Source organism: Elgaria multicarinata, chromosome 5 (assembly GCF_023053635.1).
Source record: "Elgaria multicarinata webbii isolate HBS135686 ecotype San Diego chromosome 5, rElgMul1.1.pri, whole genome shotgun sequence".
Lineage (NCBI taxonomy): Eukaryota > Metazoa > Chordata > Lepidosauria > Squamata > Anguidae > Elgaria > Elgaria multicarinata.
This window is the reverse complement of record NC_086175.1, coordinates 138,263,320-138,283,617: the sequence shown is the minus strand read 5'-3', so window position 1 is coordinate 138,283,617 and position 20,298 is coordinate 138,263,320. Positions and strand designations below refer to the sequence as shown.

At 49.8% G+C, this 20,298-nt stretch overlaps 1 protein-coding gene across 1 annotated transcript in view; it reads right to left on the bottom strand.

Annotated features, from left to right (window-relative positions):
• INPPL1 (inositol polyphosphate phosphatase like 1) overlaps window positions 1–20,298 on the bottom strand; it is a 94,154-nt gene that overhangs the window by 54,197 nt on the left and 19,659 nt on the right. The window contains exon 2 of the mRNA XM_063127361.1: window positions 1,794–1,857. Within this exon, the coding sequence (XP_062983431.1) occupies window positions 1,794–1,857 (64 nt within the window). The remainder of the gene's footprint in view (window positions 1–1,793; window positions 1,858–20,298) is intronic.

Below are 20,298 nucleotides of genomic sequence, written 5' to 3'. Positions count from 1 at the left end.
GAGGGAGAAAGCGAAACTGGTGGATTCATGTATCCGTACCTGGAACTAGTATTATAAGAGGGAGAGAAACTTTCTTTTATGTACTTTCTGAACAATATGAAACTGGATTTTTAAAAAAGCATATAGCGCATAGAATACAGTTGGCAGGATCTAAATGTTAAACAATTATAGTTAATGATATCAGACTACATTCGGGGGGGGGGAAGGATTACCATCAGTGCAATCATCTATATGTTTACTCAGAAGTAGATCTCACTGAGTTCAGAGGGGCTTACTTCTGGGAAAGAGCATACACTGGTAACTTCGAGGATCAACTTCTGCAATGTGCTCTACGTAGGGCTACCTTTGTGCCTAGTCCGGAAATTTCAACTAGTGCAAAATATGGCAGCCAGGTGGGTCACCGGTACACCGAAGGGTGACCATATTACACCAATTTTAAAATCACTTCACTGGCTGCCAATTAGTTTCCGGGCAAAGTACAAAGTGTTGGTTATTACCTTTAAAGCCCTACATGGTTTGGGTCCAGGTTACCTGCGGGATCGCCTTCTCCCATACAATCCGCCCCACACGCTCAGGTCCTCTGGGGAGAATTTACTCCAGTCAGCCAAAACTAGGCAGACAACCATTACCCAGAGGACCTTCTCTTCTGCCGCTCCCAGACTGTGGAATGGCCTGCCGGAGGAGGTTCGCCAACTCAACAGCCTTTCTGAATATAAAAAAGCTATAAAGACTGATCTCTTCCGGCAGGCCTACCCAGTCGAATTTTAAGAAGTCTGGCTGTTATTTTAATAATGTAGTTGTTTTATATGTTTTTAATCAGAATTATATATTTTATAGTATTTTTATATTTGATGTAGTTCCTCTGGGAACTTGACCCTCTGGGTCAAGGCGGGAAATAAATAAATATTATTATTATTATTATTATTATTATTATTATTATTATTATTATTATTATTATTATTGAAGTGGGCTGTGAAATGCTCTGATCAATCAGAAAAATGTTCCGTAAGATCCAGTTGTCATCACTATTACAACCTACCTTCCAAATCTGTGGCTACTACGAGGACGCAAGGCCCATTGAACACAACGGGTTGGAGTAACTATGCTAGGGTGACCATATGAAGAGGAGGGCAAGGCTCCTGTACCTTTAACAGTTGTATTGAAGTGGGAATTTCAGCAGGTGTCATTTGTATATATGGGGAAGCTAACCTGGTGAAATTTCCTCTTCCTCACACCAGTTAAAGCTGCAGGTGCCCTGCCCTCTTTTAAATCTGGTGACTCTAGTATAGCTCCTGCAGCTTTAACTGTTGTGATGAAGAGGGAATTTCACCAGGGGCTGCATGCATACAAATGACACCTGCTGAAATAACCTTTTCTATGCAACTGTTAAAGATACAGGAGCCCGGTCCTCCTTTTCATAGAGTCACCCTAAATTATGCATAGGATCACATTGCTGAGGTACAGTGAGGAGCCCTCTGTGAACCGCCCAGAGAGATTCGGCTATTGGGCGGTATAGAAATGTAATAAATAAATAAATAAATAATAAAAAAAAAATTGCAGGGTTGGTGTTAGAAGCCCCCTCGGTCACCAATAACATCCACTCACTTCCCCCTCCCTCCGAGACTGAAAGGATGGCGAAGCCTCTGCCCAGGACCATCAACCTTTTGGGTACAAACCACCAGAACTCCCCATGCACAAGCCACAAGCCCTGCTGAAACCCACAGCATTCATGCAAAAGCACGGATCGGCTAATCCTTGCCGGGAAAGGAGGCGGTGGAAGTCGTGGAGCTCACCTGCACGGCCAGGAAGTCCTCTTCGTCTGGCAGAATCCGATAGGTGTGGACGTGCTTCTGGAATCTATGGCCATAAAAAGAAAGGGGTGGGCGGGAGAGAGAGAAAGAAAGATTTAGAACAGTGGAAGCACAAAATATACCAAATATACCCCTTGGGGCCCAGTAACTAAAAGGAGAAGTGCTGGGGCTAAATTCTGCCTTTGGGGGTTTCATCTCAGGGTTAGGAAGGTATGGATGACAGTGGCGGATGCTAAAACACCTTCACTCATCACCTGGACTTTGGAAATGGGCATCATCATGGACATTTCATAACACATGCAGCAAAATCCAGTAGAAAGGAACCTCCTAGGCAAGACTTTCCCAACCTGGTAGCCTCCAGTTGTGCTGGATTGCAACTCCCATCATCCCCAGCTGGTTGGGGAAGGCTGCCCTAGATTTTATCAGGCTGCAGCTGTCGGGGGCTGCCACTCTGGAAGACATCTCTGCCCCCACCAAGGCAGCGAGAAAGCTGAACAGGCGGCCTTCCCTGACCTGGTGCCTTCCAGTCATGTTGCACTGTGAATCCCATCATCCCCAGCCAACAGGGCCAATGGGGGTGATGGGAGCTGTAGTCCAACACAGCCAGAGAATTACAGCCTTATATTAAAGTCAAACCAGTGGTTCATTCAGCCCAGCTATACAACTGCTTCTGCATTCCTCATGTTTCAGAACAGAAGAAACAAAAACTGTTCACTAACCCTGATTTTAAAAAAGGAAGGAAGGAAGGAAGACTCTGAGCACGTGCAGTTTTGCATTTTAAACTTTCTTAAATCATGATGCCGCCATCAATGGCTACAGAAATAAAAGTGCAGTTTACTCCCGTGGCCCTGGCGCTAAACACGCTGGCAAGGTGTACAAAAGGATCGTCTGTTTTAAAAGCTGCAAATCATAAAATGAGCGCCTGTGACCATGTAGATGCTCCACCTGGCTGCCCTCTTATAAAATGTTCTAAAAATAAATGAGGAAGAAAGGAAGGGTGGAAACGACGACGGTGACCTGTTTGTCCACATCACCTGCTGCTCTTGGAGAGGGAGGATCCACCAGGACTTGATGTCCAGCCCTAGCTGCATAAAATACACAGACACCCTACACCCACCCACATACATAGTCCTGGAAAATCTGGTATATTTAAGTATTTGCAACCTGCATTTCTATGCTATAGGCAAATTCAAGGTAAAACACACACACACACACACACACACACACACTAAAAACAAACAGAAGGAACCCATAACAGCAATAAAACAGCACAACAGCACTCAGAGGAGGGCAACCAGGATGATCAGGGGTCTGGAAACAAAGCCCTATGAAGAGAGACTGAAAGAACTGGGCAGGTTTAGCCTGGAGAAGAGAAGATGGAGGGGAGACAGGATAGCACTCTTCAAATACTTCAAAGGTTGTCACACAGAGGAGGGCCAGGATCTCTTCTCGATCCTCCCAGAGTGCAGGACACGGAATAGCGGGCTCAAGTTAAAGGAAGCCAGATTCCAGCTGGACATCAGGAAAAACTTCCTGACTGTTAGAGCAGTATGACAATGGAATCAGTTACCTAGGGAGGTTGTGGGCTCTCCCACCCTAGAGGCCTTCACGAGGCAGCTGGACAACCCTCTGTCAGGGATGCTTTAGGGTGGATTCCTGCATTGAGCAGGGGGTTGGACTTGATGGCCTTGTAGGCACCTTCCAACTCTGCTATTCTATGATTCTAAGAAGTCAAAACAATAATCATCCATGGGCTCAAACTCTTTGAGGGGAAAAAGCCCCCTGAAATAAAAACCATCTTAAGAGCCGAAAGAGAAGGCCAGAGAGACTGTGCCCGAATTTATGCCCACTCTCTCTCCCTGGCCAGCAGCACCACCCACGGGCAAAGGAAGGACGAGACGGGCCCTGCCTGGCCCAGCAGAGATCCTGAGCAGGTTTGCACAGGAGCCGCGGACGCCAGACAAGGCCCCTGCCACGTCCTGTGCCAATTTCAGCTGGAGAAGAGACGAAATTGCGAATAAAAGGGCCCGTATCGTACTGCCCTTATACAAATCTACGGTGCGACCACACTTAGAATACTGTGTACAGTTCTGGTCACCACACCTAAAAGAGGATATTATGGAGCTGGGAAAAGGACAGGAAGGAGCATCTAAAGTGATTAAGGGGCTGGAGCATCTCCCCTACGAGGGAAGGTTACAGCAACTGGGATTGTTTAGCTTGGGGAAAAAGGAGGCTGAGGGGAGACGTGGTAGAGGTGTACAAAATCATGCATGGTGTGGAGAATGTGGACAGCGAAACATTTTTCTCCCTCTCTCAAAATACTAGACCCCGGGGTCATCCCATGGAACTGATTGGTGAGATCCAGGCCAAATAAAAGGAAGTACTTCTTCACCCAGCATATAGTTAAATTATGGAACTCACTACCACAAGATGTAGTGATGGCCACCAATCTGGATGGCTTTAAAAGGGGGTTGGATAAATTCCTGGAGGCGAAGGCTATCCATGGCTACTAGCCCTGATGGTTGTGTGCGAACTCCAGTATTTGAGGAAATAAGCCTGCGTGCACCAGTTGCTGGGGAATATGAGTGGGATGGTGCTGTTGCACCGTGTCCTGCTTGTTCATCCCTGGCCAGTGACTGGCTGGCCACTGTGTGAACAGAGTGCTGGACTAGATGGACCCTTGGTCTGATTCTGCATCAGGGCCCTTCTGATGTTCTTATGAATGGGGAGCCCGTCGCCCTCCTTCAGGGCCTTGCAAGTAAGAGGCAAACAGGGCCTCGTAACCCTGACCTCTCTCTCTGCCAGAGCACAGACTCTCTATCTCAGCTCCCCCAGACATCTGGACTATAAAAAGGGTGCACAGCCTGCAAGCTGGGGACCCTAGAATCGTAGACTAGTAGAGTTGGAAGGGGCCTCTAAGGCCATCCAGTCCAACCCCCCTGCTCAATGCTTTCACCTGTCGCATAAAACTTAAAAGAGCAGGGACACAGATCTGGTGCAGGCCCAGGTGCCACAGTGAAGGCTGCCTGATCCTCGGCCTCCACCCAGCTAGCTTCAGCAGGTAGGAGCAGGTGACCTCAGTGAAGGAGCAGACTCCTACCGAAGCAGGGGTTGCATTGGAGAATGAAAAACAGAGCAAACAGAACAGGCAATCCTCTTTTTAATGAACCTGCCTAAAGACCTCAAAAGGGAAAACCTGACCGTTCACCCAGGAGCGTGTTCAAAGCCAAAACAAATGCATGATGTTACAGAGCAGGCGATGGAAGACGGGAGAAGCCCAGTGCTCAGATCTCAACAATAGATCCGGGGGGAGGGGGCACCGTAGAAAAGGTTTATCATTCCTGGTTCCTCTCTTGAACAAGGAAACGCCAGCCCTGACACACGTAACACACAGATGAAATGTCTTACTAAGCAGATGAATAACAGGCACAGGACTGTTTGCAAGCTTGTGAGCACATCGCAGCCGCTGGAGGGCTGGGAGGACGGACGAGGGTGTGTCCGTCTCCGGGTCGTTGTGAGTGTAACCAGATGCCAGGGCAGGGGCTGGCATCTGTACACAGAACCCGTGCAAGAAGAGCGGGACACCCAGCGTCCAGAACCGCCCCGCCAGACAAATGTTCTTTACAGCGTCAGAGACAGGGAGGGGGGCTGTGGCTCAGGGGCAGAACACGGAGCCAGCCCCACGTCTCCTGTGAAAAGGGGTTTCAGGGAGCCGTGGAGAACCCCCCACACCCCCAAGGAGAAGGCCCTGGGCTCAACAGACCAGCTGAAGAACCCTCCTTCCCTCCCTCCTGCTATTAAGTATATTTTTATACCACCCAAAACTCTCTGGGCGGTTCCCGAAACAAACTGGAAACCATAAAATACAACAACATAGGAAAACATAAAACCCTTCAGTTTAAAACAAACTCTTTATGAGGCCGTCTCATATGCCTTGAGCCCTTATATTTACTTCCTGGATTTTATAGCTAAGCAACATCTAATTTTACCTTTGCATTTTATTTTACTAAGCACCCTATGCTTACAGAAACCAAAGTCATTTGAGGTCAGGAAGGAATCTCTGGCTGCTTCCTGCAAGTCCCAGCTCATACTGGGCTGTGTGTGAGTGTGTGTCTTTCTGCGTTTATCGGCAAGGTGTGGCTTGGCTCACTTCCTCGAGTCATCTGGAGGCCCCTGTTCCAAAGCCGTCTTCGTGGAGTGTGCCCTGTTGGCTCCCGCCCTCTGCTCATGACCCACTGTGGTTTGGATTTGGAGCATCAGCCATCAGCAAAGCAGCCTGCCTCAGAGACGGAATGCCAGGGGCCCTTGGCCTTCACCCCACAGACCGTGGAAGAGATGTTCTGCTCTGCTCTGCACACAGCTTCCTGTTGTGCCTCTGCATTCTCCCTTAGTCCCATCTTTTGGAAGAGGGCATTAGATTAAAAGAGACACCCACCTTCCCCAACCTGAAGCCTTCCCCAACCTGGAGCCTTACAACTCCCATGACCTCTCCCCACCCACCCCAGAAAGCTGGATTACATCGAGCCAAAATCACTAACCAGAGAAAGGATCCAGTCCTTAAAGCTGGTATCGTAAAACACTCAGAATTAGCCAGGATTATTCTAGAGTTTCCCTTGCAGATTATTTGGGAGGAAAGAGGAAATTATCCAAAATATTCTAGGAGGAATGATCTGCCCTACGTTGCTTGCAAGGAGTCCAATTCTTGCAAGGGAGGGGAAACGGGACAGGTAGCATCCCCCAATCTATCAGAGGGGCTCTGAGGGGCTCTGAGATGATTACGCCTGAATCCAAGAGACTATCATCCACTGCATCTCAGTGGTTCGGAGAACACAACAGCAACTCGACCCAGAAGACCAAAGAAAAGCAATGTCCATTAGGATAGAAAAAACGATATACTGAATAAAAATAGCCCGCACAGCTGTACTATCCTAACCCTCAAACTGCAAACTCTGAAGAGCTTTCTGAAAAGTGCTCTCAGCCCAAGCCTCGGTGAGTCTCCAAGGGAAGAGACCCAGAAAGCTGTCAAGAGCACTTCACTCGCCCCATTGACGGACACCGGGAACTGCCCAGAGATGCCAGGATTTTGTATAATACAAAACTTTGCATGTTTAGCACGCTGTGAATCTTTACAGACATTACTTCCTAAACCTTACAACAAGCCTGCGAGGTAGTTCAGTATTATCACCACTCCTGTTTTGCACATGCAGAGGGCGGCAGGGTTGAGTCTGGCCAGAAGAGCGGCAGGCCTGTTTAGCCCCAGGTTCCCCTCAAACACGTAGCATGGGTTGGGACATAGGCACCCCCCTCTCTGGCCAGGGTCTCCCTCCAGGCTACAAGACCGATCTACGAGATGGCTATCGATGGCTACTAGCCTTGATGGTTGTGTGCTATCTCCAGTATTCGAGGCAATAAGCCTGTGTGCACCACTTGCTGGGGAACATGGGCGGGAGGGTGCTGTTGCACCATGTCCTGCTTGTTCATCCCTGGCCGAGGGCTGGTGGCCCACTGTGTGAACAGAGTGCTGGACTAGATGGACCCGCGGTCTGATCCAGCATCAGGGCTCTTCTAATGCTCTGAAGCAGCCATAACTCAGGGGCGGAGCACCCTCTGGGCATTCAGAAGGTCCCCGGGGTCATTCATGAGGGCAGCTCTATCTAACAGGACCTCCAGCAGGCCCCGGAGAGCAGGCTGCCAATGACAGTAGACCACCGTCCCCAGGGCAGGTTTTTGAGGGCCCTCGGCAAGACACCCTCAACAGACCTTCTCCCTTAGTGAGTCTCTCTCCTCAATGCCGGTGTCACCAGCTGCTCTTGTTCCTCTTCCTCTTCCTCGCTGCCCCTTGCTTGCTCAGGACACAGAGAGCCAACGCCAGGGAGCAAGGAGGCCCTGGCACCAGTGGCTGTTCTTCTTCCTCACCACCACCACCACCGTTGCCTGGGCTGGAACAAGAGCCAGGGGAACAAGCAGTTGGCCACGGCAAAGGGGAGGATCAAGCCCAGGGGGTTTCCGTCAGTGGGGCCCTGTTGAGTGTGGCCCCTTGGCAAGGGCCCAACCGGGCCTACTCTCACTTATCTTGGAGGATCTTGGAATTGTTGTAGATCACAAGCTGAATAGGAGCCAACAGTGCGATATGGCTGCAAGAAAGGTAAATGCTATTTTGGGCTGCATTGAAAGAAGTATAGCTTCCAAATCACGTGAGGGACTGGTTCCTCTCTATTCGGCCCTGGTTAGGCCTCATCTAGAGTATTGCGTCCAGTTCTGGGCTCCACAATTCAAGAAGGACACAGACAAGCTGGAGGGGGTTCAGAGGAGGACAACCAGGATGATCAGGGGTCTGGAAACAAAGCCTTATGAGGAGAGACTGAAAGAACTGGGCATGTTTAGCCTGGAGAAGAGAAGATGGAGGGGAGACATGACAGCACTCTTCAAATACTTCAAAGGTTGTCACACAGAGGAGGGCCAGGATCTCTTCTCGATCCTCCCAGAGTGCAGGACACGGAATAACGGGCTCAAGTTAAAGGAAGCCAGGTTCCAGCTGGACATCAGGAAAAACTTCCTGACTGTTAGAGCAGTACGACAATGGAACCCATGACCTAGGGAGGTGGTGGGCTCTCCCACCCTAGAGGCCTTCAAGAGGCAGCTGGGCAACCCTCTGTCAGGGATGCTTTAGGGTGGATTCCTGCATTGAACAGGGGGTTGGACTCGATGGCCTTGTAGGCCCCTTCCAACTCTGCGATTCTATGATTCTATGATTTGGAAGACTTATATTCCGCTTAATGTAACAAAATCTTATACTGGCTGAGGATGATGGATGTTACAGTCCAACACAACTGGAGGGAACCAGGTTGGGGAAGCCCAGAACAGACAGACGGTCCTGGGCTGGATGAGCGGGGTGGGGTGGGGGGCAGTGTCTGGAGGCAGGCCGCTTCAGTTGCCTGCCGCTCCGGAGCGAAGCGCGTGTGGGTGAGGCAAGATTCAAACCTCGAGCTGCGACTGGCCGGATTCAGCGACTTGCTTTAAGTTACTAGATGACAAGCAAGACGCAGCTCTAGGCTACTGCTGCCTTTTTTCCTTTTCTTTTCTTGCCAACTGGTTTTGAAAGAAAGAAAGAAAGAAAGAAAGAAAGAAAGAAAGAAGGGAAGGGGGGAAAGTCCTTGCCTTCCATTACAACTAAATGCCTTTTCATTTGCCAGCGTTCGTGCTGAGCCAAAATTGGACCAGGGAGGGGGGGAGGGGGGGCCTCATGCAATTCCGGGTTCCAATAAATGGGAGAGGGGGAAGGAAGGGGTGTAAATATCCACTGTGTTGCTACTTGCTCCCTGCTCCACCCCACCGCAATGCTTGCTCTGTGCTAGCCCTCTAGGACCCGGCACAAGGCACGTTTCCACCGGAGACAGGTCAGGCCAGAAGGTTGGGCCGCTGCGTGGTCCCCGGCAGAAGCACGCTCTGGCGTGTCGCAACGGAGCGCAGCTGGGACGCAAAACCCAAAGCCAGGCTGCTTCAGGGTTGTCGTCGTCGTCCCCTCCCACCCATGGGGAAAACACAGTGCTGCTTTTGTAGTCAAGCCGCCTCTGGATTTGGAAGGAAGAAGGACTTCCAAGACAGAGAGCGATTTGGTGCAGGATGTGGAGAAGGTGATTCAGCAGCTGGCAAGCCCTGAGTCAGCAACCCCGGCCCAGCGGAAGCGGCAGCCTCAAACTCGGCTCCGAGCGGAACGTCTGAACGAGACTTTCCCGAGGTCATGCGCTCCGGAGATGTCAGACTACAACTCCCATTATCCACGGCCAGCACACAGCCCCAACAATCTGGAGGGCATTGGGATGAGGGAAGCAGATCCAAGCTTTCTTCTCATCCCAGCATCTTTTTCTTTCTCCTGCCCTCCGCACAATATTGTCAGTCATCATAACAGTCATATTTAGACAGGTGGACACACACGCACACGCACACACACTCACACACACTCTCTCACTCACTCTCTCTCTCTCTCTCTCACACACACACACACACGCCCTGACCCTTCAGGGGATTTTCAAGGGGTAAATAGCCATTTTAAAGCTATTTTATTTATTTAAATTTCATAATATACAAATCAACCCATTGTCTTCCAATTCTTACATTAACTCTAGCATCCCAGGAATGCCCAACAGAATAATGGGCTCAAGTTAAAGGAAGCCAGATTCCAGCTGGACATCAGGAAAAAATTTCTGACTGTTAGAGCAGTACGACAATGGAATGTTACCTAGGGAGGTGGTGGGCTCTCCCACACTAGAGGCCTTCAAGAGGCAGCTGGACAGCCATCTGTCAGGAATGCTTTAAGGTAGATTCCTGCACTGAGCAGGGGGTTGGACTCGATGGCCTTAGAGGCCCCTTCCAACTCTACTATTCTATGATTCTATGAATGTGGTGCACCCAAAACAATTAAAATTATTTTTAAAATTACGTTTATTTATTCTGTTTGTTTTTTAAAAAAATCAAACATGGATTGTATGAAATGCATAAAACTTTCTAACAACGATACATCGGCTTCGACAAAAGCAAACCAAAAATCTAAATAGGTATCTCTTCGGTGGTGTCTATATGCCACCTGTTCAAATATTGAAAGTGCTGCCCTCAACGCATTGCCTTATAGGAGGGGAGTGTTTACCTTTCCAATGCTGTAATATCAGCCTTTTAGCTGTCAAAAGAGTGCAGGGAACCCATTTACCCTGACCACTGGTTAATTTCCAAGTAGAAAGGAAATCGTTTAAAAGAGCGTGTACATCCGTGAATATTAGAGTCTCTTTGATTGTTAATTCTACTGCTGGCACCTTAATGGTTTTAATATTTAATGTTGCACTAGTATTTTGTTGCTTTGCTGCTGTTGTTTGGTTTTATTATTGTTGTAATGTGTCCGGAGGACATTTGACAGCTGGGCGGTACACAAATCTAGTAAATACATAAACTAAGCAGCGTTGGGCTTCTTTCACATTTCGGTGTTTGTCGCTGTTGGATGCCCCGGTGGAAGGTGTTCCCTCCACAGGCTGGCAATGATCGTCCGGCACATCCGAAGGGAACCAAGTCCAGAATCTACGCACTTCCCACCTGCAATAACAGCAGGGTTTTTTTCCCTGGCAGGATAGAATAAAAATAACGCAGGCTCCCGCCTTAAAGCATTTGCGAGACCGGTCCGTCGCCCTTTGATGCACAGCTCCAGTTCCACATGGCCTCTAAGAGAGCATGAACGGTGGCCGCAGTTGGGCCGTGCGCATTCCAGAGGCTCCAGTTTCCTCTCCCCCCGTTTGGGGCATTTGGGGTGCCGGCTGGATGCCGCCGCCAGCGGGCTCCAACTCTTTTGAGGTTTGGGTTACGGCTCGCCTGGTGACTAATCCTGCACAGACAGCACCGCTCAATTCCAAGCAGCTGAGGAGATGCACAAAGGCCCATTGTGCTGAGTGGACGGCTCCCCAAGAATGACCCCGGCCAGCAGCAAGAGGGCCTGTGCCGGTCTATTTATTATAGCCCCCACCCCATCTCGCCAGAGCTCAGAGGCAGCCACGGGGGCGGGGAGGGGACAGGATTACCACCGTGCGCCAGAGAGACTGGGGCTATTTTGGATTCTCTCTCGTCTCCTGCTCGCTTTTAGGAGTGTGCCTATGTCGCGGAGGGAGGGGCGGGGAGAGAACAAAAATCCCAGAAAAGTTACAACACCAGCAAGAATATGCCGGCCTGAAGCGAACTTCAGTTTCCGCTTGCTGGCTACTTGGCCCGTGGTTGCTTGCAGACTGCGTTGTGCCTGACATTGTAGGAACTGCGACGATCAGTGGCAATACTTTTCATACGCTGCCCAGAAAGGGCCTGGGGCTAAACATCTTGCAGATATGCCAATGGCCCCTTCCACCTCCTCCCAAAAGATCTGCTAATTGTGCTAAAAGGTTGTCACCCAGAGGAGGGCCAGGATCTCTTCTCGATCCTCCCAGAGTGCAGGACACGGAATAACGGGCTCAAGTGACAGGAAGCCAGATTCCGGCTGGACATCAGGAAAAACGTCCTGACTATTAGAGCAGTGCGACAATGGAACCAGTGACCTAGGGAGGTTGTGGGCTCTCCCACACTCGAGGCCTTCAAGAGGCTGCTGGGGAACCATCTGTCAGGGATGCTTTAGGGTGGATTCCTGCATGGAGCAGGGGGTTGGACTCGATGGCCTTGTAGGTCCCTTCCAACTCTGCTATTCTGTGATTGGATGATGATGATGATGATGATGATGCTTATTATTATTATTATTTATGAGGGCCGTAAGCTCCCCATCCCTGACGCAGAGGGACTGCCACCTTTAACATGTGTATAAAAAGGGCAGGTATCTAAGATCACAAGAGGAGTTCTGGTGGATCAGTCTAACGGTCCATCCAAGGTGGACGGCCACTTCCCCCAACAGGAAAGCCCACGAGCCAGAAGCAAGGCCAACTGTCTTCTCCTGCTGTTGCTCCCCAGTGTCTGGTACCCAGAGACCAGCTGTCTCAGCATCTGCAGGTAGCCTATATCCATCATGGCTGTGACACCCCAACAGACCTTCACTCTCACTCTCTCTCCTCTTCCATAAATTTGGCTAACCCCCTTTTGAAATCTTCTGAGCCAGTGGCCATCAATGCATCTTCTTCTAGTGGCAAATTCTACCCTTAATTCTCTGCTGTGTGAAAAAAAAGGACCCTTTTTTGTCCATACAGCTTCCCCTGCCGTTGAGTTTCACTGGATGACTCTGAACTAGGAATAGGTGTGAAACTCATTTCAGTTTGGTTTTGATAAACCAATGATTCTATGCACGCGCCCGTCAAGCGCTTGCTGCTGCTGCTGCTTTCAACTTGGAGGATCGCAACAGCAACTTTGAGCCAAAAGGTTAAAATGCAGTTGTGCGACCTTCAACTGCAGAAGAAACGTCAGTGTGAAGACCGCCTTTCAGTTTCCTAGCCTCACCACAGAAACAAAAAAACACACACTGCCATCACACTTCTCAGAACACAAATACCCTTTCCTGATCACGGCCCCCAAGAAGGAGAAGAATGCAGAGAAAGAGAACAGGCCTCAAAACGGAACCAGGGCCTTCCCACCCCTTCTGAAATGTGGGGTGCTGGAGTTCAAGCCCCCTCAGGAGCCCACGCCTTGGGACCCAAACGCCCCACTTGTGATTAGTCAGCAAAGCAGAGCTGCTCCGCGTGGCCAGAGGGCCACCCCCCTCCCTTAGTGCTGTCACCCATTTCGCAGAGCTTAAACAGAGCGCCGACCCCCGGCTGTGTCTTTGGGAGGCGGCTCCGGACTTGCACGCCTGCTGCACAAAGGGTTAAGGCCCATAAGCGCCTCGACAGACAGCAATAAAGTTCATTTTTCTTCCTCCTGGCGAGAGTTATTTATAGTTCATAGTGGCGGTTTGTTTTCCCATCTGCGCTTGAGGCACACAGAAACACACACAGCCGCGTCAGCCGGTGCTGCCAGTGACTCAGTGAAAAGCACAGAGTCAGACGAGGAGGCCAAGTGGGCGGCTGGCGCTGGGGTGGGGGGGCAGGAGGGAGACCTATCTTTAGACAGCAGGAAACCCAGCTCAGGCTGCAGCCTTGGCAGGGGGCAGCGGCGGCGTGGGGGGGGGGGGGATTTCTATTTTCACAGATTAGCAGCTGGGCAGCACTAGTTCAGAAAGGCCGAGAAAGGGCTGGGAGAAAGAGGCCAGCGGATGCAGCCACGATAGCGCGCAACTGCGTTCATGTGCAACGCAAACTTCTTCCCATCTGAAGCAATATTCAGAAAACGTCTCTTATTCCTCACGTACTGAACATACAGGATACACTTCCATCAACAGCAATGCAGGACAGATGCAAGACTTATCACGCTGATTCCTATGCGCTACAATCCCTGAAACACCTGGAAAAAGACATACAGTTTTCACTGGTGCTGAAAAGACCACGATGAGCCTCCCTTGCAGTTATTCCACAGCTGGGGGCCAGCACTGAAAAGACCTTGTCTTTTGTAGCCACCTGCCCTCACCTCGTGGGGCAGGAGCACCTGCAGAGAGGCGTCGGATGATGACCTTAAGGCCTGGGTAGGTAAAACCAGGAGGTCGAGACGCTCCTTCAGGTAACCTGCTCCCAAGCCTTTTAGGGCTTTAAAAGCCAGAAGGTTGGAATGGGACCAGAAACAAAGATGGACGAGCACTGGCAAAAGGGGCATCATATCGGCCGGTCCCCGTTAACAATCGAATTACCCTGTTTGGGAGCAGCTGAAGTTTCCAGACCATTTTTCAAAGGCAGCCCCATGCAGAGCGGGAGGTTCCCGGAGTCCAGGCAGGGTCACAGTTGGTATATCGGCCTAAGCTGATAAAAAGCACTCCCAAGCCACTAAGGCCAGCCGTGCAGCTAATGGCAACAATAGGTCCAACAGCACGCACACACACACACACACACACCCAACTGGGCATCTCATCTTTTAGGGCAGATCCCCTCAGGCCAAATCTGGCTTCTCCAGGTGGCCATGGCCACGGCCCCTTCCCATGGGGGCCCCCTTTCCCCAGACCACAGAGTGGTGCCCCCCCACACACACACACTCTAAAACACACTAGCAGTAAGAGTGTTAAGACACAAAAGGCTGCTGCTATTTCTGTATTTTGGTCTCATCCCATTTGGCGTTTGGCCTACCACTGGGTGGCGGCCCCAGAGAGTTCCTCTAGAATTCGGCCCTCAGGCTGAAAAGGTTCAACACTTCTGCTTTAGGGGGAGCGGAACCCTTCCTCCAGTCGAGAATAAACCCGACTCACCCAGACAGATTAGATGGAAAGGAGAAGCAGACCTGTGTGTCACCGCATCTCAGTGACACCTCAGCCCACATCCCTGTTATACTGTTAGTTTTACCCTACCCAGTGCCTGTTTACCCTACCCTGTGCCTGTTTGCATTCTCTTCCCCTCCTTATTGTTTCATTATGATTTTATTAGAATGTAAGCCTATGCGGCAGGGTCTTGCTATTTACTGTTTTACTCTGTACAGCACCATGTACATTGATGGTGCTATATAAATAAATAAATAATAATAATAATATAACCTTCCCCACCAGTGTCATTTAGACATTAAAAAGCACGGGGGATAACACGGAGCCCTGTGGGGCCCCACGGCACAACTGTCACAGGGCATAGCAAGAACCCCTGCCGCCCAGCACCACTGTCTAGAACCAGCCGTCCAAGTTGGAGCACAGAAGTTGGAGAACTGCAAAACGTCTAACATGCAAATCATGGGATATGGAATTGTGGCAAACAGTCATGGCAGAAAAATTGCCATGCCAGCTGAAACTAGCTAAAGGCAAAGGCAAAACATCTGACTTTTATCAAACATGGCAGGTTTTATACAAACATGGTTTCTCTCAAAATATATGGATAGGGAGACATTTTTCTCCCTCTCTCAAAAACCGAGGGAGATTGCTGGGAGATCCGGGACAAATAAAAGGAGGGACTTCTTCACACAGCGCATAGTTAAATTATGGAACTGACTACCACAAGATGTAGTGATGGACACCAATTCGGATGGTTTTAAAAGGGGGTTGGATAAATTCCTGGAGGCAAAGGCTATCCATGGCTACTAGCCCTGATGGTTGTGTGCTGTCTCCAGTATTCGAGGCAGTAAGCCTGAGTGCACCAGTTGCTGGGGAACATGGGAGGGAGGGTGCTGTTGCACCACGTCCTGCATGTTCATCCCTGCTTGTTCATTCATTCAAGAGGCAGCTGGACAACCCTCTGTCAGGGATGCTTTAGGGTGGGTTCCTGCCTTGAGCAGGGGGTTGGACTCGATGGCCTTGTAGGCCCCTTCCAACTCTGCTATTCTATGATTCTATGGCCCTCTTCCACAATTTCACAATTGCCCAACATGGCCGCAATAGCTTTGCCATGACCCATTGAAACTGATCTCGCGACCCACTTTGGGGACCCTGCCTACCGGTTGAAGACCAATGCTCTAAAACAGCTACGTTTGTGGAATTTAATTCTGAGCCCTGAATTTGATTGCAAAGGCAGAAGTACACACCACACACACACACACACACACACACTGTATTTTCACTAAAGCATAGAGCAGTGTATCTTCAATCACCTCCCAAACGCAGAACGAATGGTTTCGAAGTAGACCTCCAAGACCTTACTAAATTGTGAACCTATAAAATAGCAACAGCAGTTCTTTTAGGACCTATTCTACTTTGCACAATCAGAAGCTTGTCAGAGGGTGTGTGGAGGGAGACCCTGCATTTGGAATGCGCCTTAGGCCGTGTTCACACTAGCCTTTAAGTACTGATTTGGTGCTGGAATTTAAGAGCACACAGCCATAATATTACACGGGTGGCTGCTTCTACCGCATTCATATTTGCCTAGAAGCAGGCTGGATTTAGACTACATCAACAAGAGCACACCCTTTTACTCCAGCGTAGTTAAATATATCCCATTTACTCATTTCCATAATCTCAATCATTCACGTGGATGACAAAAGTCTACCCCTACGTGTATATTAAAGCCATCATTCAAGCGTTCCAGGTAGCTGCCACCACACCCTGGTTCCATAATGAAAGACAAGCGCCTGCAAGGGTTAAACTTCTGCACCATATCTGCCCTGAAAGAGAGAGAGATAATTCCCTGGAGAGCTCAGTCTCTCAGTCTCTCTCTCTCTCTCTGGGCTGTCCTTAAAACAAAGCCGCAGGGATGGTAATCTAACCAGCACAGCTCCCAGCTTTCATGCCTTTGTTTTAAGGAGCACTCAAGTTTTCCCAAGTCAACACCAACGCAGGCGGCTAACATCGGCTTGATACTTTTTTCTTTGCCCGAGGAAGAGTTCTGTATAATTCAAAAGCTTGTACTTCCAGCATTTGGGATTTGAGCTGCCTAAAAACATAAAATGAATGACAGGTTACCCTGTGTAAATGGATTATACTTCTTTCTGGCCCTTAGTTTAGAAAGCTCAGATCAGCTCACATGGAGCTCCAGCATTTTGGCACTCATCAACCACAAGCAGACACTAAATGATCCAGTCTTGGATATTCCAAGATCATTCACTGCTTTAAAACCGGTTTATGAATATCAGGAGCCCAGGATGAGGAACCAGAGAGGACCGGTCAATGGGTCCTTCCTTACCACTCTTCAGCTTCCCAAGTTTGAATCCAACTGTACTTACAGGTAACTAGTCCACATTAAAGGCTGGTAGAGTCTTTAAATAAAACTTCCTGTGTGGAGTTAAGGCTTAGCCAGGGACCTTGACCACAGTTTGAAGCCTCATTGCCTGGAGTGAAAATATGACAGCAGGCACTAAATAAAGAAACATCTGAAATTCACTGTCACGAGATCCAGTGATGGCCACAGGTTTCGATGGCTTTAAAGGGAGATTAGACAAATTCATGGAGAAAGAGCTGGGTGGAGCGGGGAGATGTTGGTCAATGGCTATTAGTCAGGACAGCCAGAGAGGCCGTGGACCACGGAGTATCAGCTGCTGGGGGCAAGTGCTGGAGGAGGGTTTCCCAGATCATAGATTCATAGAATAGCAGAGTTGGAAGGGACCTACGAGGCCATCGAGTCCAACCCCCTGCTCAATGCAGGAATCCACCCTAAAGCATCCCTGACAGATGGTTGTCCAGCTGCCTCTTGAAGGCCTCTAGTGTGGGAGAGCCCACAACCTCTCTCGGTAACTGGTTCCATTGTCGTACTGCTCTAACAGTCAGGAAGTTTTTCCTGATGTCCAGCCAGAATCTGGCTTCCTGTCACTTGAGCCCGTTATTCCGTGTCCTGCACTCTGGGAGGATCGAGAAGAGATCCTGGCCTTCCTCTGTGTGACAACCTTTTAAGTATCTGAAGAGTGCTATCATGTCTCCCCTCAATCTTCTCTTCTCCAGGCTAAACATGCCCAGTTCTTTCAGTCTCTCTTCATAGGGCTTTGTTTCCAGACCCCTGATCATCCTCATTGCCCTCCTCTGAACATGCTCCAGCTTGTCTGCGTCCTTCTTGAAGTGTGGAGCCCAGAACTGGACGCAATACTCTAGATGAGGCCTAACCAGGGCCGAATAGAGAAGAACTAGGACCTCACGCGATTTGGAAGCTATACTTCTATTAATGCATCCCAAAATAGCATTTGCCTTTCTTGCAGCCATATCGCACTGTTGGCTCAGATTCAGCTTGTGATCTACAACAATTCCAAGATACCTCTGGATGACCCCTGTTGGAAACTGGATGTTAGACTGCGTGCTCTTAAGATACCCAGAGCACAATTCTGCAGTGTGCGATGTGGGTGCTGCACCCCGGCATCCTTTCTCAACATCGCAAGCACATCAGGGGCGCTTCTTTCAGGCTGCAAGCCGTGGCACACTGCAACAGCGCTGTGGAGAAGGGCGAGATGCTCAAAGGGGGTCTGGAGGAGGCATTCCCCGCCTGCCCAGCCTCCTCCCTCCCTCCGCCTGGCCTCCTCCTCTGGCTCTGAAGAGGTGCCATGGAGAGAGGGCCGCAGCGGTTCGGTGCTCTCTGTGGGAGGCGTGGGCGAAATTCCTGAAGCTGAAAAACAGCCCTGTTCTCCTCGCTGGAACAAGAGCTCCCGGGCATAGTGGAGCTTCCGAGACGGGCAAGTCTTGCGTGACAGGCAGCAGGGCAGCGCCGGGGAGGGGTTTTAGCAAAACAAGAGGGACAGGAGGCGGGGGGGGGGGGGGGAGAGAGAGATTGCTTTTCCAGCCACAGGCGTGGGGATGTCCCAGCAGGCGCCCTCAAGGGCCTACGGGGAGGAAGAGCACAACGCCAGAAAGAGCTCACTCGCTTCTCCTTGCTAGGAAGCGAGGCGGAAGCACCTGCATTGAGCAGGGGGTTGGACTGGATGGCCTTATAGGCCCCTTCCAACTCTACTATTCTATGATTCTATGAAAACCATACAAATTGCCCTCCTGCCCAATCTTCCAGGTTTACCAGGAGCGGTCAGATGCCATCAGATTTCGGTGGGGTTTGCATAGGAGAAATAGCGAGTGGATTGGGCCCCAACAGCTGACTCTGGCCTTCCAGCTCAGAGCTGGTAAACATCTTTATGAAGCACAATTTTCAAAGGAGACAGAAAATCCATCACACACGCAAAGCTGCAGCCATAAATAACATACCACTGAAATAAACCCGTATTTATCTACTACCACTAAATGGGGGCCTTCCGTAACATTGAGCGGTTGTAAGGAGATGTCCAGGCTTGGACTTTGGCAGAACGTCAAAGGGGCGGCAGTGAGAAATTTTGCATACACATAAACATAAACACACACATCTTTTTTCTTTAAAAAGAGAGAGAGAGAGATTGATTGATTCAGGGGCTCATGAAATCACACCCGATGCCCTTGGGGGCCCAGCCCAAAACCCCAATGTATTTATTTATTCATTACATTTATATCTCACCTTTTGGGGGGTTCCTTAAGGAACCCAAGGCGGCATATATAATCTTCCTCCTCTCCCTTTTTATCCTAACAACAACCCTGTGAGGTAGGTTGGGCTGAGAGTCAGTGATTGGCCCAAAGTCGCCCAGTGGGATTCTGTGTGGAGACCAGACCTCACATCTCCCAATTCCTAGTCCAACGCTCTCACCACTACACCACAGTGGCTACGTAGTTCATACACAGGCTACGTTTTCTCAACAATTAAGAAAGCTTTCTCTTATTTAGTCATTACATCCTGCCTTTCTTCAAAAAGAACTCTGCACATTCCCAGAGGTGCACTTTATTGTGATTTGACTTTGACCAAAGCCGAGACGTAGGTACAGGTTTAGGGGCCCAAACTCAGCTCCGATTAACACCCCTCCCTGCAAACGCACCAGCAGAAACGTTCTTAAAATCGCTCCGGGTTATTTTTAAGACAACAGCCATAATCAGGGGACGCTGCAGCAAACACAGCCCCCCCCACACACAAAAAACCCCAAATTACCAGCTTCTCTTAATCACAGCTCCACAGATCTACCTCTTAATCCTGGGAAATTAAATGTTCCAGTGGAGGTTAAGGCCTCGCTCGCCTCCCCCTCCACAACATACATGGGGTTTGGGTGGATGGGAAAGGGGGGGAGGAGAAACCCAGACACAGCAAAGAAAACATCCCAGCCCACGCAAGACAGCCAAAACAGGTTGGGGGATGAAAACTGGGGGTGGAACTCAGGGCCGTTCAAAAATATCTCTTGCCCTGGTATTGGCAAAACACAGAGAGTGCTTTTGGGGGATGTGTGAAGAGGGGCTACTCCTGAATAGCTTGATTTTCAATAGAACCTCAGGAACAAGAACGAGAGTGCATCTGAGCATGTGCAGCAGGGATGCTGAATTTCAGGCCTGTGAGAGGAAAAAACCCGGCTTCTCCAGGTAAGGAGAGGGGAAAGTACCCCACCAGAGACCCTGGGGAGCCCTGGCTGCCAGTCAGTGTCGACAGTACTGGGCTGGATAGACCAGGGGCCTGACTCAGTATAAGGCAGCTTCCTGCATGCCTATGATGTAACCCCCCCATGGCCC